Source organism: Durio zibethinus, chromosome 4 (assembly GCF_047325235.1).
Source record: "Durio zibethinus cultivar Kanyao isolate XHJ-2024 chromosome 4, ASM4732523v1, whole genome shotgun sequence".
NCBI lineage: Eukaryota > Viridiplantae > Streptophyta > Magnoliopsida > Malvales > Malvaceae > Durio > Durio zibethinus.
This window is the reverse complement of record NC_143165.1, coordinates 35,431,556-35,449,273: the sequence shown is the minus strand read 5'-3', so window position 1 is coordinate 35,449,273 and position 17,718 is coordinate 35,431,556. Positions and strand designations below refer to the sequence as shown.

General features: G+C 32.8%; 3 protein-coding genes across 7 annotated transcripts; 1 reads left to right on the top strand and 2 right to left on the bottom strand.

Annotated features, from left to right (window-relative positions):
• The first annotated feature begins 656 nt into the window (after positions 1 to 656).
• On the top strand, positions 657 to 7,965 carry LOC111288681 (RNA demethylase ALKBH10B-like). Of its 4 annotated transcripts, none has more exons than XM_022879664.2 (8): positions 657 to 1,823; positions 2,829 to 2,957; positions 3,102 to 3,199; positions 3,320 to 3,437; positions 6,047 to 6,166; positions 6,339 to 6,451; positions 6,535 to 6,689; positions 6,988 to 7,965. In XM_022879664.2, the coding sequence occupies exons 1-8, from the start codon at positions 1,193 to 1,195 to the stop codon at positions 7,703 to 7,705; spliced, it is 2,082 nt and encodes a 693-aa protein (XP_022735399.1). In that variant the 5' UTR covers positions 657 to 1,192; the 3' UTR covers positions 7,706 to 7,965. The 4 variants fall into 4 exon arrangements, with proteins under 4 accessions (XP_022735399.1, XP_022735398.1, XP_022735397.1 ...); XM_022879663.2 differs by having other exon boundaries at positions 6,044 to 6,166; XM_022879662.2 differs by having other exon boundaries at positions 6,041 to 6,166.
• A 186-nt stretch (positions 7,966 to 8,151) lies between these two features.
• On the bottom strand, positions 8,152 to 11,189 carry LOC111288682 (purple acid phosphatase 7-like). 2 transcript variants are annotated; one of them, XM_022879665.2, is made up of 7 exons: positions 10,811 to 11,189; positions 9,654 to 9,810; positions 9,436 to 9,543; positions 9,201 to 9,328; positions 8,976 to 9,104; positions 8,827 to 8,894; positions 8,152 to 8,751 (listed from the first exon to the last, which is right to left on the bottom strand). In XM_022879665.2, exons 1-7 carry the CDS (start codon positions 11,045 to 11,047, stop codon positions 8,538 to 8,540), a joined length of 1,041 nt encoding a protein of 346 aa, XP_022735400.2. In that variant the 5' UTR covers positions 11,048 to 11,189; the 3' UTR covers positions 8,152 to 8,537. The 2 variants fall into 2 exon arrangements, with proteins under 2 accessions (XP_022735400.2, XP_022735402.2); XM_022879667.2 differs by having other exon boundaries at positions 9,201 to 9,265.
• A 765-nt stretch (positions 11,190 to 11,954) lies between these two features.
• Positions 11,955 to 15,231, bottom strand: LOC111287395 (purple acid phosphatase 3-like). The gene is made up of 7 exons (XM_022877932.2): positions 14,746 to 15,231; positions 13,620 to 13,776; positions 13,306 to 13,419; positions 13,090 to 13,217; positions 12,693 to 12,821; positions 12,515 to 12,585; positions 11,955 to 12,436 (listed from the first exon to the last, which is right to left on the bottom strand). The coding sequence occupies exons 1-7, from the start codon at positions 14,965 to 14,967 to the stop codon at positions 12,223 to 12,225; spliced, it is 1,035 nt and encodes a 344-aa protein (XP_022733667.1). The 5' UTR covers positions 14,968 to 15,231; the 3' UTR covers positions 11,955 to 12,222.
• Between the last annotated feature and the right edge of the window lie 2,487 nt (positions 15,232 to 17,718).

The following is a 17,718-nucleotide window of genomic DNA, read 5'->3' as shown; positions in this document are numbered from 1 at the left end:
TATTTTTTTTAAGTATTTGAGGGGTTGATTCAATGCTGAATAAATACTCTTATATATTTTCAATTGCTTAAAATAAAAAAATTTAAATTTAAAAGGTTAACCATAAATATATTTAATAATTCATATTTTCGTGTCATATAAAATATTAATAATTTATGTATTTTTATTATATTTTATATAAAAATTACGTGTCGTGATTTTTATCGATATAAAAATATAAAAAATAATTTTTAATTTTATTAAATTTATTTATATTTTTATTAAAATTTTAAATTTTATCATTTTTATGTATTTTATTTATAATATTTTAATATTATATTATTATATTATTTTTTAAATTATCAAATTTAACCCTTGGAAACTTTAAAAACCCAAAGTATATACATCCGTAGAGGGTGAAGTTAACCCGTCGTTGGAAACTCTTAAACCCAAAATCCCAAATCGGCCAGAAGAATTTTACCAACAAACAAACAAACAAACAAACAAACCTCCTTGTAAGAATTTCACACTTCTAAAAGACCAAAATCACCCTAAAAAAATGGAGAAGGATATTCTATCACGGTTCGATGATCGATCCAACCACACTTTACGAGAAGAAAGAAGTTTGTTTGGATTTTAGCCACCATTTAATAAGACCATACACATGCGTGATCAATAAGCCATTTTTTCTTCACCTTCTCTCTGTCACACGCAGTACCCTTGGTTTTTTTTCCACTCCAAGAAAACCCAAACCCTAGATCTCTTTGTTTTTGCTTGTGACACTCCCCACTTCACGTCTCTCGTTTGTTTCACTGTATCTTCACACGCACAACACACAACGAAAGCGAAGACCCCATTTTCCAGATCTGACTAAACTATACCAACTTCGTCTCCGAATTTTTTCTTTTGTCTTTGCTTTTAGTCCTCAGCTACCCATTTATTTTCTCATTGCAAATCTTTTATTAGATCGGCTTAAACCCGGAAAAGAGACTAAAAAAAAAAAGACCAAGTTGTTAATTTTGTCAGCGAATTATATCTAGCTTTAAAGTTGAATTATTTTGAGTTAAAAGAATTTTGTTTGTGATTTTACGTGATCGGGTTGGATTATGCAGGATATAAATTGATTAGATCTGGATTTGGGTTATTTTAATTTATATATGTTGTTTTAGTGGTTTGGGTATCTTTTTTGGATTGGTTAGGGAGTTTTTTCTCAATGGCAATGCCATCGGGAAATGTAGTTTCGTCTGATAAAATGCAGTTTCCTGCTCCTTCAGTTGGCGGTGGTGGTGCCGCTGGAGCCGTTGGTGGCGGTGCAGGAGGAGGAGAGATCCACCAGCACCATCACCGGCTATGGTTTCCGGATGAGCGTGATGGCTTTATCTATTGGTTGCGAGGGGAATTTGCTGCAGCCAATGCTATGATTGACTCCCTTTCTCATCATTTGCGTGAGGTTGGGGAGGTTGGGGAGTATGAAGCAGTCATAGCTTGCATTCAACAAAGGAGATGTAATTGGAACCCTGTGCTACATATGCAGCAGTACTTTTCGGTTGCTGACGTTTCCTACGCTCTTCAACAGGTCGCGTGGAGACGGAGACAAAGGCATTATGATCCTGGGAAAGTCGGGGGAAAGGAATTTAAAAGATCTGGCATTGGGTTTAAGGGGCATAGGATAGAGGTGGCCAAAGAAGTGCAGAATTCAGGGGTTGATAGTGATGGGTATTCGACTGTTACCACAGTTTCAGAGAGAAATGAGAGAGGGAGTGAGAAACGTGAGGAACTTAAGTCGGGTGGTGGGGTAGGGAAGGTGGAGGATAAAGACTCAGCTGTTACAGATGATAAAAAAGGTAACGAACTACTTGGTTCATCTTTCTTTTTCTTTTAATCTGTTTTACTTACATTCTGTTGAATGATGTTCTGTAGCTTGTTATGCTTGGTTTTTTGTTTGTGATGGAGATGATTGAAATTTGTATTTCTAAAGGATTTTGGATGTTTGTATTGTTGACTTATGAACCATTCACTTGCTTAAAATGCATGGTGTTGCCATATATGCTTCTTTCTTGGATTAGGCATATTATCCCAAATCAGAAAGTAGCCTTTTTGTTTTGTAAAATTTCTATACGGTTTGTAGGATTTTAAAGCTAGCGTTCTTATTTGGAAGTTGCTCTCACATTCTCTATTTCCCATTTTGACGTGAATATGTATGTACCTACCTAATCAACAGTTGTTCTATTTTTACTGGAAATTTTTTCTGAAACTGGATTTATATATAGCTAAAAGCAGGTTTTTTTCATCGTAGAGTGGTATCGTGAGAGATGAGTGAAAAAAGACAAATCAGAAGCATGCATTTAATAACTTATTCACAATCTTGGAGGGGATAAAGTTCATATAATTTATTACAAAATTTGCTAGTAGTTTTACGTGCACATTTCAGAATGTACTTGATGTTAACTTCAAGTTTCGTATTGTGCAAAATATTTTTTTGACATACTTTTATCTTCAAAGGTATCCCAATAGGAACTTGGTAAATTTTCTTAGAACTGTGTTTTGGCATGGGGCATTTTATATCTGCGCATAAGTCAATAATTCTGGTTTTAACATTAACTCCTAGGAATTTTTCATTTGCTCTTGATGAAGGTTCTTTAGATACATTTCAAGCTTTTCTTGCCCGTACCACATTGGATAATAATTTCTTAATGTTTTTTAGAAAGTTAATTGACACCCATTAATTTTAGATAATTTCTTAATGTTATTTAGAAAGTTAATTGACACCCATTAATTTTAGTTATATACTGAACTTGACAATCTACGTTTTGAGATTACATTTCCTTTTTTGTGGGATTTGAACCCAGATGTTGGTTCTAAACCTCATGCTGATAGCAGCGACTTAAAAGGGTCAGGGAGTTCAAAGGGAACTACAGATGGAAATACAGAACCTGGAACTGAGGATGTAAATGGTGGATGCACATCAAGCTATAAAGGTACATCCTTTTACTTTGGTGATGGGTTGCATTTAGCCTATGTTACATGGAATAGGGTACAGGTATTCAGTACGGGTATGTATCTGAGTGTCTGACTCTCTTTTCATCCAAAATATATTAATATTTTTATATTTATTATTTCAGAGAATGATTTACATTCCACCCAAAATCAGAATGAACAGCAGAATCTGGCTATGGGTCCAAAAACTTTTGTTGGTAATGAGATGTTTGATGGAAAGATGGTAATTCTTTATAACTTTTTTGATGATATTTCGTGAAATTCTGGATGAACTGATAGATTCTTGCTTCCATTTCCCCCTATTGCGTTTCTACTTCTTATGGGCCAATATTTTTATTTTAAGGTCAATGTGGTGGATGGGCTAAAATTGTTTGAGGAACTGTTTGATGAGAAGGAAGTTTCAAATCTTGTCTCATTGGTAAATGATTTAAGGGCTGCAGGGAAAAGAGGACAATTTCAAGGCAAGTTTTCTTAAAAGTTACTTTTTTTTGGTCCAGCAAGAAGGAAATAATTCTTTCCGAAATTGCATTTTACCCTTGGAAGGTTCTGGTTGCCTTGATTAATTTATCTATACTCTATAGAGTCAATTTCTCAAATTTCTGAGGTGATGAGAATAATGAAAAGAAATAGGAATGATCATTGTACATAGAAGAAAAGTGCTGATTTATTTGTATGATATATGCATTAACTGATTTACCTATTTAGCTTGGACTAATTTCTCTGCTGTTTTTCAGTTAGACTTGTGCTTTAAATGCATGCCACAGACATTTTCTTGGTTTTGAACATGTAAGTGACTGGGAAAACAGGGCTAATTCTTGTTTTAAGTGAACTAGTTTAGTGTGCTTGCTTGGCCTGTCCTGTTGGCAAACCTTCTTCTGATGGCTTTTATGAATTTTTCACAAGCTTGTAATTAAAAAGAGCTAGATGGGGTTTAGGGTTTAATGATGAGACAAATAATTGTGAGGATATAACTTAGGATTTAGGGTTGGTGGGGCTATACTTAGTTTCCTTGAACTACTTTTGAGCATATAGCTTTGCTTGGGTTTTTTATCAGAAAGCTAGTTTTTCTAGACTTATTTGCAATTGTTTCAACTTTTTCACTCTATCATTATATTTTAAAGTGATTACTTGGCATGTTAAATATTAGTGTCCTGCATTTAAATTGACTGATAAATACTGTCTAGGGAGGAAAGGTTCGCGTTCAATTGAAAGATGTAGGGCTGTCTCATTATCAGCCTTATAAAACTGGGTTTGAGTCTTGCCTCCATACAGTTGGAGGGATTTTGAGCTGGTTAGCATGGTTTTCCTTCTTACTATGGCGCAACTGCTGGGAACATAATTTGAAGTTATTCTAACTGCACCAAACATGCACCCAAAATTAAGTTGTATTATACTATGAGAGTAGCCAAAGGAAAAGTGCAATCAAAAGGGTAAGTGTAAGGATATCAGAGAAGAAAACCTAGAAAATCAAGTGGAAATGTATGAAAATATTAGGGGGATACTGTTTTCTTTTTACTTCATGTTTATGCTTGCTTTGCCGGATGGTGGAAATTGTTGTGGGCTTGAATATGTTCTCGTCAAAGATGGAATCATATGTTGACATTTAGGGAGCTGGTATCATTCTGGTGGAAATCAATGGTATGCCCATTTTTCTCTGGAATGACAGGTTTTTCTTTTCTTTTTGGTGGAAATTAATGGTCAAAACCTGGTCCAATACGTTAAAACTACATGCCATTTGATCAGTCGTTAGTAAAAGCAGTTGTACAGCTTGCTTAGATGAATCTCTAGGTATCCAGACCTCAATCCATAATTGCTTAAAAGAGCCAGAGCTATTTTAGCACAAGTGCACTTTCATGGCCCAGTGCAGGTAGCGACTAATGAATTGATCCCTCGGTTATTTCCCTTCTCATTTCCTTTAATTTTGTTTCCTTTAAATCCTTTTTGAGTTTTCCTTCAAACTTACAAAATTTTTCATTTAGTCTTCATTCTTCAACTTTTTACAGTTTCCTCTTTTTTTCCATGCTATGACTTTTCCCCAATTTTGTATATTACTTTTCTCCATATTTTGTAATCTTATTTCCTTGTTCTTTCATTTTCTTGTCAATTCCTTTTTCATATATTTTGGTGGAGATTGTTCAAGTCACATCAAACATTGTCATTCAACTTGTATAAAATCTGAAGGGAAAAAAAATAAAATTAAATCAGGTTTATTTTTATCCTTGATTGTTGATGGCTAAGGTCAACCCTGCCTGTCCTTGACTGGTCAGCCTCCAGGCTGGGTTTGAGAATATTGATTAAAATAACCAAGTAATATAGATGTAATGTAAAAGTTTTATTATTATTATTATTATTATTATTATTATGAGAAGATGCTTATATGCAAAATGATGTATAATTTTAGCTTTTACTCATAAACATTTATCAAATCAATTTGACACATGGTAATCTTAGATAAGTATTTGCAGCATTTAAAAGAAAACCTATAAATATACATTACTTACCTCCTAGGTTATTTTGTTTGTCATTAGTCTATATGCTAAATTGTTAACATCCCAAATAGTTTAAATGATCATTTTAGGACCTAGATTTTCTCCAGCAGGTTGCTGGTGCACTCCTATAATCCTATTCCATTCCTATTCTATGTCCGTCATTTGCCCGATCCTTTTTCTAAATATTTTTGCTTTTGGCTGAATCATAATCATAGTTGATAGGCTTGCAGCATCTTTAGCTACTATTGTTTATAGTTTTATCCATCATGCATCTGCAGACTGTTCTGGGGATGGTTGAAGGTTCTAGTATTTCTTTTACTAAAATAATTGTTGTTAATTTTATTTAAAAATTTCTGATTTTGTTTGTGAGTTTGGCTGATTTCTGTATTGTGTTGGAGGAACGGATAACTTTGCTCATGCTTAAGCTCATTCTGTTCTTTTGATTGCTGATCAATCTCGGAATAATGTTGTTTTAATCTGGTAGTGCATTTACTCGGATGCTGAATATTTGTAAGAGTAGTATCCTTGCTTTCAAATATCAGTAATAGCTGAATTGTTATGTGACAATTTACAAGAAGCAGGTCAGACATATGTGGCTTCAAAAAAACCCATTAAGGGACATGGCAGAGAGATGATTCAATTGGGCCTTCCAATTGCAGATGCACCTCTAGATGATGAAACTGTTGCAGGGACCTTGAAAGGCATGTTTCTATGATGAGCCTTCTCCTCTCTGACTCCTCCCCACCCACCCAAACACACTAATGCACACATAAAGTAATGAAATATATATTTAATTTTTGACTGAAATATTTTTTAAAATTTTTAAGTAACAACCGATTTTAATTAATTTCTAAGTTGATTGAGCTTTAGCAGATCGGAGAATAGAAGCCATTCCTGCCTTGCTGCAAGATGCTATAGAACGTTTGGTCAACTTGCAAGTTTTGACTGCAAAGCCGGACTCTTGCATCATTGATGTCTATAATGAGGTAGGTAAAAATGGTGCTTCTGGTGGTTTTGTATAAAATGATCTGAGCTTTAAGCCTAATGTTATGGTGGTTTTTTTTTCTAGGGGGATCATTCATTGCCTCGCATGTGTCCACCTTGGTTTGGAAAGCCTGTTTGCATCATGTTCTTGACCGATTGTGACATTACCTTTGGAAGGGTAATTGGAGTCGACCATCCTGGGGACTTTAGAGGCTCTCTAAAGCTTTCTCTTGCACCTGGGTAAGTATTTTACTGTTTCTCTTGATCCTACCACATTCATGACCTTTCAATGTGCTTGGAAAATGTTGTATTTTTAGAAATGATTAATATCTATATTTTTCGAGATTACGAACTTTAGCTTTTAAGTCATTCCTAAAAAGGGAACTGGTAATAATGATTCTAAATACAGCCCCACATGTATCAAAAATAGTGGTGGCTAAAAACTGGTATTCTTTCGTACCACTGCTTCCTCATTGAATTCGATTGGATTCGCTTTTGTTTCATGTTCCTGAGATTGTCTTTCATAACTATCATGCAGATCTCTCCTTGTGATGCAAGGAAAATCAGCTGATTTTGCCAAACATGCACTTCCCTCTGTCCGAAAGCAGCGAATACTTGTTACATTTACCAAGTATCAACCAAAGAAATCCACGGCTGACAACCAGAGGCATCCTTCACCTTTAGTTTCTCAGTCTTCACAATGGGGTCCGCCACCTAGTAGATCACCCAACCATTTTCGCCATTCTGCTGGTCCCAAGCATTATGCAGCAATACCAACAAGTGGTGTACTGCCAGCCCCAGCAATTCGGCCACTAATTCCCCCTCCAAACGGTGTTCAAACTTTATTTGTGCCCACTCCAGTTGCTCCTGCTATTCCTTTTCCTGCTCCAGTTCCCATCCCACCTGTTTCGACTGGGTGGCCAGCTGCTCCTCCAAGACATCCTCCACCCCGTCTACCTGTTCCTGGCACAGGAGTTTTCCTACCTCCACCAGGGTCCAATTCATCATCCCAACAGTCGTCAACTTCTGCAACTGAAGTCAACATTCCTGTGGAGACAACTTCCCCACCTGGAAAGGATGATGGTTCTGGGAAGCCCAATCATCATACAACTTCTTCTGGAGGGAGGTTGGATGGAAAATCTCCAAAGCAAGAGTGCAATGGAAGTGTAGACGGAACCGGCAGTGGGAGAGCTATGATGCAGGAAGAACAACAACGTGCTGACAATAGTGTCAACCAACCTGCTAGTGCAGTTTAGAGAGAGAGAGAGAGAGAAATGGAATTTCTCAAAGGAGATAGGCTGCGAACTGCAATGAGTTTAAAGCAAATGTAAAGAGCGGCAACACTTGAGACTTTTGACATTTCATACTAATAGTGGGGGAACAAAGGGGAGGGAGGAACTTCTCAGTTCTCTCCGCATTCCTTCATGTTCTCTTTTCCATTTTTTGTTGTCTTATTATTTGAACTTTCACAAGAGGTGGAAAACTCCATTCTTAATATAACCTTTGGTTCCTATTAGTATCTGGTTTACTAGTTTTCTTACTCAGAAATGGTTTTTGGGATGCATTAGGAAATTTACAGCACGGGAAAGATTATAGAACCTTCTACATATGACATAATCTTTCTGTAAGTCTTATATTTACATATGTTTTCGTTTTTTTACACGCCTATGAAAAGAAGATCAATCCTTAAATATAAGGCATGTGGATTTGAATATATAAATATATTTATTTGGATAAAGTGATTTTATTTATCCAAAGGAAGCAAGAGAGAAAGAAACTACCTGCTACAGCAGGCAACCAAAGAACAAATTCGAGAGAATTTGTTCCCCTAGTCCCCAGTTTTTGCATGGCATCCTATTTTAAACCGTCTGTTGCTATTTGTTTCAAATCATTCAAGTATATATCTACCAGATTCAACAATACAAATCAAAATGTTCTCGAGTCTTCCCAGCTTTGCCATAAACTGTCATTCCTGTCTTTTCAAATGAAGAAGATGTAGGTACTCCAAGCAAATCAAATTTGTAGAATCCTAGTTGAAGTATTTTCTGCAACATTAACCATCTGATTTGTAGATTGACTTTCTCCAATTTAAGTGGATGAGTGCAGCTCCTTGGAGATGTTCCATGTATGCAAAACTTTGCCAAATATATCATAGAATGCGATATGAACTTGTTTTTGAGTCATTTGCATTGACATGAATCCTTGCCCATCATAGTACAGCTTGAGTTCCTCCGGATCCCAACGATGCACGTCACCTCTCCATGCCTTTGAGCCACCGCCACTCGTTAAATATTGAATTTGGCTGCGTTTATATTCAGTTAGTTTGATGGTAATCATGATTACTCATACAATCTCAAAAATTATTTGAAAATTTTACCTGTTACTGTCACTGATGTGTTCCAAGCAGTGATCATGGCCGTTAATGTACATATCTACACTATTTGCCTGAGAGAAAAAAAAAAGGATAATTTCCAAGGAAAATGAAAATGCAATTGATTTGTTTTTGTTGGTCGTTTAGATTATTACTTCAAGGATTGGTACAAGTTGTTCGACCAGCTCTTTGGTGACACCATGGTGCCCTGCGCTTTTGATTGTATGGTGTCCGACCACTATCTTCCATTCTGCATTAGATTTCTTTAATGCTGCATCCACATCCTGCTCGAAACCAAGAACACCATTTCCCTTAACTTTTTGATATAATTATAATGTGCCTCTGCAATCAAATATAAAGGATCATTCCTATGATTTTACCCTGAGGAGATTTGAAAGATAATCTTCCCTGGGAGAGACCCCTTTCCAGTCATAGGTGTAATCCCCTGGATCAGAGAAATACTGATCAACAAATGGAGTTGTATCGACGAAGAAAAACTCTACAAATTCTGCCAAATACATGAGAAAATAAAGTAGTAAATATACTTGAAATCAAGGTGAAAAAACCCAAGTTACTGAGTTGAATTATGCATTGAGTTCTATTTTGTCTTTTTACCAGCTTTGAGAATAAATGATCTCAAGCAAAGCCACCTCTTGTCCTTTTCTCTGAGGATGTGACTCAATTGTGCTTCAACATCACCCCTATAGTCATGATTCCCCAATACTGAGATTAAAAAAAAACCCATTTTTTCAGTAACCTTTGCAAATGTTATATGTACAAACTTGAGTTGTTGTGGAAATTAGAAATTGGATTGAAAGTTTCTATTCGTTTACCATTGTACCATTGTTTTTTCAAACTTGGGGCTGTATAGATGGTGGTGAATGACTCATTGAATGCTGGATCATCCACTCCAGTCAGGCCATCTTCATAAAAGTTATCCCCTGTTGAAATCACCAAGTCTATGTCTAGTTTCTGACCCACCAATCCCATCTATAGATACCAAATAAAAAAAAAAATGCGGATAACAAAACAATAACTAGGTGAATTGTCATACTAAATATGAAATGAAATAAAAAAAAAAACTTTAGGAGACAAATTATAGAAAGGTCCTATAAGTGTTAATTATTGAACAATTGATTCAGATTATATATTTATAATTTTTTATAATTAATAAATTTTTTTTAATCATTGACATAAATTGATTAAATTAAATTATATTAAATTATTATCTTTTATATAGTTATTAATTATTTAATTTTACTTCTATTAATATAATTAAATTGAAACCATTTAATTTATCAATAAATTATTAGATGAGTGTTGATTTTCAACGGTGAAAGCCATGTAAGCTCAAGTACTATTGAGTGGGGATATGCTTTGGTATATTATAATATTTTCATTGAAAAGGAATCCATTTGGAATATTCATGGAAGCATATTTGAAATTCTGTCTATATTTCAGACAGCTCGTGCGGGAGGAAAGCCATGTTTTTTTATATTATTAGTCGTGATAATTTTAAATATAATATAAATATTAAAAATATAAAAATAATATAATTAAAATTAAAAATTTTATTTTATATTTAATATATCAATGATATAATAATTTTTATTTTTATATATATTTAATATTATTACTCTTTGCTGGCAAGATCTAACACATGCGTTGGCAATGCTGCCCATATTTACCTTTTGGCTTTTCCATTATAAATTTACCTTTTTGTTTTATATTTGTATTCTTCGACCAACTACCAGTCAACAACCTTAACTATAAGTCTCATTTGAACAAAAATTTTTGAAGGGTTTCCATTACAGTTATCTTGACTTTATTGAGCTAAAATTATAAAATTACTGTTACTTTTATTGAGCTAAAATTATAAAATTACTGTTACTTTTATTCTTTAACGTTTTTTTAACAGAAGTAAACTGTAAAATATAAGTGGAAAAATCGGAAACTATACGTTTAAGTTTACTCTTAAAATTAAACTGACCTGAAATGCAACTTCAGATTGATTGTAGAGTCCTTTTCTTCCCCAGTCTCCGACAACCAAAAAGCTTAGAGAGCCGTCAGGTTTGATCGGGTGCTGGAAATGCTGGAGCTCGGCGAAAGAAGAAACAACCGACGACAGCCATATACAAGCGGTAATCAGGAGAAAGGAGATATGAATGGTTTTTCCAAATGGTACAGTAGCCACTGAGGAAGAAAATGGAGAAATGACTTGCATCATTTGATAGCCAACGTTGTTGACAATACAAGGCTGTCAGGGCTTTTATTTCGTGACAATGACAGTAACTTGAGAAAGTTAGTTTCTTTAAATCAAAGGTTGATATTGGAGTATTGCTTTTTATTTGTTTTGTGATAATAACGATAGGTATAGTTTTTAAATTATAATAAAATATATAATAAAATATTTAAATTATAAAATTTTTACTTAATATTATACTTAAAAAAAAATTTATCAATCACATATGCGAATAATATTAAAAGTGAATATTAAATTAATTATTAAATTCATAATTTAAATATTATATTAAAATTTTTTAAATTTAAATATTATATTAAATATTTTATTATAATTTAAGGATGATTTATTTTATATATATATATATATATGCTTTTTAAGCTATTAATAAACTTTAATATTTTTAAATTACTTTTTATCATAATAATTCGATGCAAGCAATTTTGGAGTTTTTTGTGATGATCGTGGAGACTGGGTATATGCATAGCATATTCCTCATTAGAATTTATACCCTTAGGAACACTTTGTCCGAATATGCCTGGATTTATACCCTTTGGAATGGTAGTTGTAAGCAGTTTGTCGATTGGAAACTGTGGCTGCGGTAATTATCAACCAGAAAATTTTAAGATGGAAACGATTTGAGAAAAATGGAGCATACCCACTGTAAAAAAATTTTAAAGTAACAGCGTACGCTATTAATTTCAAATCCAATTATTTTAGATTAACATAGAATTTCATATAAACGCACACGTACGCCTCAAACTTTCTCGATGTCGGAAAGTCGATTTCCGAGGCAAAAAACCAAACCCATTTACATGAGAAGGCTCAACATGTTATCTCTGTTGAACCTACGAGGTTATTTTAATTTTTTATTTAAAAACAGGACACGTCATTAATTTTAAAATCGATTATTTTGGATTAAGATGAAATCTCATATAAACGGGCCAACACACCCCAAACCTTCCCTTAGTGAGAAGTGAGAAGGACCCCAATGTAAAAATTAGTTTAATCTAAATAGTTGGGTTTTGACAAATTAAATACATAATAGAACAAACTGTCTCTCCTCTGCTTTTCCCTTCCTCTGTTGTCTCTAGTAGCTCTGATGATGCAGGAAGCAATTTGATGTTCAAGGTGTTTTAGAAGCATGCGATTAACTTTCCTCACATTGCAGGAGAAAGTTGCTTGGAAGTGCTCCATTTGTGCAAAACATTGCCAAAAACATCATAGAATTTGATGTCAACCTCAGTCTGAGTCATTTGCACTGACATGAAACCTTGTCCATCATGATAGAATTTCATTTCTTGTGGATTCCACCAATTAACATCGCCACCCCATGCCTTTGATCCACCACCACTTGTTAAGAATTGAATTCCACTACATTTGGGATAAGAATCCATGTTACATAATTATCCTAATTTTTCAAAATTCAAGATATAAAAGATTAAACAGTACCTCTCACTGCTGCTGCTAATATGCTCTAAGCAATGGTCATGCCCATTAATATAAAGATCAACATCATATGCCTGGGAATTTTAAAAAGTTTTGAAAACAAAGTTAATTTTGGCTTCTGTCAAATACTTGAATAGTGTCATTTTTCATTTTTTTTTCTAGATAAGTCTATTAACATTACCTGAAGGATTGGAAGAAGATGAATTGCAAGCTCAGCAGTGTTGCCATGGTGTCCAGCACTTTTGATTGTATGGTGACCCACTACAATCTTCCATTTTGCTGTGGATTCTCTTAAAGCCGATTCCACTTCCTATCAAATACCCCCTCTTTGTCAAATTAGCTGTATTCTTAAAAATAGATATTTTCTAGACGATATTAAATTCATATTAGATATTCATATGGTGAATTAATATTTATATATATAGATATTGAATTTGTTTTTTAATTTAATTTGTTCATATAATTATTTTTAAAAAATTGACGCATCATTTTAGATATATTCAAAGCAATTCAATTTTTGTGTTATGGAGCAACAATTAGGCAATTATTAATGGTGAATATTTCCATAAAAAATTTACCATCAAGAGATTCTTAATGTAATTCTTTCTGGGTAATATGCCCTTCCAGTCATAGACATGATCTTCAGGGTCGATGAAGTATTTGGTCACAAATGGAGTAGTGTCTACAAAGAAAAATTCTGCAATTTCTGCCAACAAGAGAAAAAAAAAATTAAAATCTAAAGCTTAAAAAGGATTTGTTGTCCTTTTAATTAAATGCAAAAATTGTTTAATTACCAGGTCCAGCATTGAGGATAAAAGATCTCAAGCAAAGCCATCTGCTATCCATCTTTGTAAGAATGGGACTCAGCTGCGCCTCAACATTACCCCTGTAATCATGATTACCCAACACTGAAACCAAAATAAACTCGTCAAAAAAAAAAATTGACAAAAACAAAAAAAAAATTATATTTAGTATATTAATACAAATTATGATACAATAATTTTTATATTTTACATGTATGAATGTGAAATAGATAAATAAAAATACATGAATTACTAAATTTAAAAACATTGAAGTTCTGTGGTGACAGGAGGGGATTAAATATTACCATTGTACCATTGCTTTTGCAAGCTAGGAGCTGTGTAGATATCAGTGAAGGATTGATGGAAAGCTGGATCATGTACACCGTTCAATCCATTGTCGTAAAAGTTATCTCCCGTAGAGATTACAAAGTCAATATCTAATTTCTCTCCGACGATTCCCATCTGGAAGTTAATAAAGTAAACAAAATTATGTCACAACAAAATGCTGTGGTGGAAGCAAGACATGTCATGTGCTCTTCAGAATTTTTTTTTTTAACGAAAATATATAAATATTTTATGAGTACTAAAATTTAAAATTTAAATATATTAAATAATATTTTTTAAAAATATTGTATAAATTTATATTTTAAATCTAATAAAAATTTGTTTTGGGTTATCAAATTTTTAGATTTGTGCAATAGAAAGAGAATGTTTTTATCAAGTTGATAGTAAGTGAATGACTTAAAGGTAATGAGACCTGTCCAATTGAAAACGCAACGATGCAAATGTGATTTTATATGCTTTGATTTTTGGTTGATGTCAAGATTTTGATTGGTTGAGAATCGACAAAGTTGAAACTGGAATTTTCAATGAGTCGTAGCTAAGGGACATGGAGGCTTAAAACATGAGCATCAATTTGTCGAATAAAGAATAATCCAAAACAGATGATGGTCCCAGTCCTACATCGTCCCATCACCCACACTAGTAGTTCGAGGAATAAATAATTTAAAGCAAAGGGAATAAGGTATCTACTTGGAATCATGCCATTCTAAAAGTATCTACCAAAAATTAGATAATAATAAAATCAATTATTTGTAAATGGGTAAAACTCTTTTTATTAGAAAAAAAAATTGAATTCAATTTTTTTATATCTTTATTCAAGACTGTTAAATTTAAATTATAATTATTAAAATTAATAATTTAACATTTTTTATGATTAAAAAAAAATTAACATTGATTGTTGACAAATAAAGATTATATTTGTTAGATCATCTTCATGATTTTTTTTTTCTTTTGTTAATAGTATACAAAAATCTAATTGGATTGTTTTTAGGGTAATTGTTTTTACTTGTTTTAGCATCTAGGTTTATTATTCATTGGCATGGAAAACAGTAATAATTAAGAGAATATGTAGAAAGTTGAAACAATGACCTGAAGAGCAACTTCAGATTGGTTACAGAGTCCTCTTCTTCCCCAATCTCCCACCACCAAGAAGCTAAGAGACCCATCAGCTTTGGCCGAGTGTTGGAAGCGCTGAAGCTCTGCCAGACAGGAAACAGAAAGCAATCCAAGAAGAAGAATCGAAACAAGCGTTAGGAGCATAGGTTTTTTGACAAGCGTTAGGAGCATAGGTTTTTTGTATAAAACAACCATGATTAAATATGTGAGGGGAAAAGAAACAAAAAAGATGAAAATGGAGAGAATAGCTAGTTATAGGAGGCCTGGCTATGAAGGAAGGAAAGCAGGCTGTTTATAAATATGGTTTTAACAGGAGGCAGAGATGTTAAAAAACTAGAAGTGACCAGAGCTTTTCCAAAATGAAAAAAATTACCCTTAAGGCTATAAGATTCGAACGTAGTTAAAATTTCTGCCAATTTTTTCTATATCAGTAAAAAAAAAAAAAACCACTGCCAAACCGCATAGCCCACCTGGTCATAGCATGATAATCCCTTCGACTTCCACCCCCCCTGCCCCCCCCCCCCCCCCCCCCAACACCAAATTAAGATTTATTTAAACACGTGATATGATATAAATAAAATATTTAATTTAATATTATCACATGAGTATATATTTAATATATATTTATATTTATTTTAATTTAATATAAATGTTTAAAGATTATTTTAATTTTTAATTTTTTAATTATGATACTTACTTAAATATTTAATATCATATAAAAATTATATTAAATATTTAATTGATACTCATTTAATAATTATTATAAAATTATTTTTTATATTAATAATATAAATATAATATAAATATTAATATTAGTCCTATATATTATTATTTTATTATTTAATTTTTAATAGTTTATCATTTTAAAAATGATAATAAAAATCAATATAGTTATATAATATAAATATAAATTTAAATACATATATTAATACATATTAACTGTGTATTAAATTTTTTTATTTTTTTAATATGTAAGTTTTTTTATATTATTAATATGTCAAATTTATTAAGTTGTAAATGATGGATAATTTATAGTTATTTAGTATTTTAGTCATGTTTATTCATGTATATCTATGTTAGTTATGTCTATTCATTTATATTCGTATTATTTATATTTATTTGTGTCACGTTTAAACGAATTTATTATTCGTGTTAATTATATCATATCACGTATAACACATATATTAAATATATCGTGTTCGTGTTTAGGATTTAAATATATTTTATAATTTATGTTGTGTTCATATTTTAATAATTCGTGTTATTATACATATAAATATGAAACACGACACAAAAACATAAATTACCATGCCTAGTTTACCCTTTTCTTTTTTATTTATTTTTTTTTCTAATAGACAACCACATATAAATAGCTCTACGCATGTGTTTGGTTTCGTGTCTGATGATAGTTAGCATTTGTCATTTGGAAAGACAGGGAAATAAATGGGCTCTATGTTGTTGTTGTTGTTGTTCTCTCGTTGTTTAAGAAACAATTCATAGTTGAGTTCAAGAATTTGGTTTAAATCGTATTGAATTCTTTTCAGATGAGCTAAATCCAAGTGGCTGGCAAAATTATGAAAACAGGTTTTCACACCATGGCTGATGGCATTGGCAATGTGTCGTGGGGTCACTTCACGTGGCTTTCCACAAACCAAAACCTCTTTCTTGAGCAAGAGGGGAAGAAAGAAAGATTATGGGTCTTTATTATGTAAAACTGGTAATTGATCATGGAAACAAAGAAGAAATTCGGTTTACATATTCGGCTGGCTGTTCCTTACTGAAAACATTGGCATTTCCTCTCTTTCGAACTTTGCTTTACCGCCAATTTGATCGATGATATATATATGTTTACAGCAATTATTAGTCAAAGTAATGCATTTTTGTGTATTGGATTGGATGGAACACCAGTGCAGCTGTTGTTACATGGAAAAATACAATGTTCAGTGTTTTTCTGCATTTGAACGAATTTGGGTCTAATACCAAGTACACATATGTAGCCATCAAGTCATCGTTGTATGAAAATTTTCTTCCACGCTAGCATCAGAACAGATATAAGTCACACTGATTCCTAATGAAAGTTTTGAAAAGAAGAAAAAAAAACCAATAACTAAAAGCAAAACATTTTTCTTTATTAAATACTTACTTCATTGTGTCAAAATTTGATTGGTTTAAGTTGACAGAAATATTCATTGTTCATGGCTAGTTCCTTATTGCTGGATGCTGCCCAAAGGATGGAGCAATAAATTATTTCCACGAAGAATTTGTCTCATATGTATATATTTATGGTGATAACTTTCTTTTCTCAATCTCATGGATTTTAATCAATTTTTGGTCCACGAATTTATGAGTATAATCAACGCTTTCTTCTTGATGGAGAATTTGTCAGATGGAATTTGCTAAAATAATAAGAGGTTGCAGAGTATGGTGTTATCCTATCCACTTCTATTCTCATTCATGGGATCATCTGCATGAAACTTTCATGTATTCAGCATAATTTATCCAAATCTTGAGGATCTCCAGGTTCCTCCAAACTCCCAACAGATAATCCCCGTTTCCATAAAATTCATATATTGGAACGATGATATATAAGAGGCTACTCCAATCATGATCCAATACTATATATTAATTATAATAGTATATATGGCAATATGTGAAAGTGGATGGATATCAGAGAATTTTGGCTGTCATTTGTCTGATTGTCAGTTCATTTCTAAATAAACTTATATTGGAAATTGGAGCATCCCATGGTTATAGTGCAATATGGGAAAATGGATCGATATCAGACAATTTGGCTGTTATTTGTCTGCTTGTCAATTCATTTCTAAATAAACTTATATGGGAAATTGGATCCCATGGGTTTCCTTTATTTTGTCCCAAAGGTCTGACTAATGGGCTGTTGGCCTTCTTCGTTTCTGTCCTGCCCGTTAGGGGAGGGTGGCATTCTCA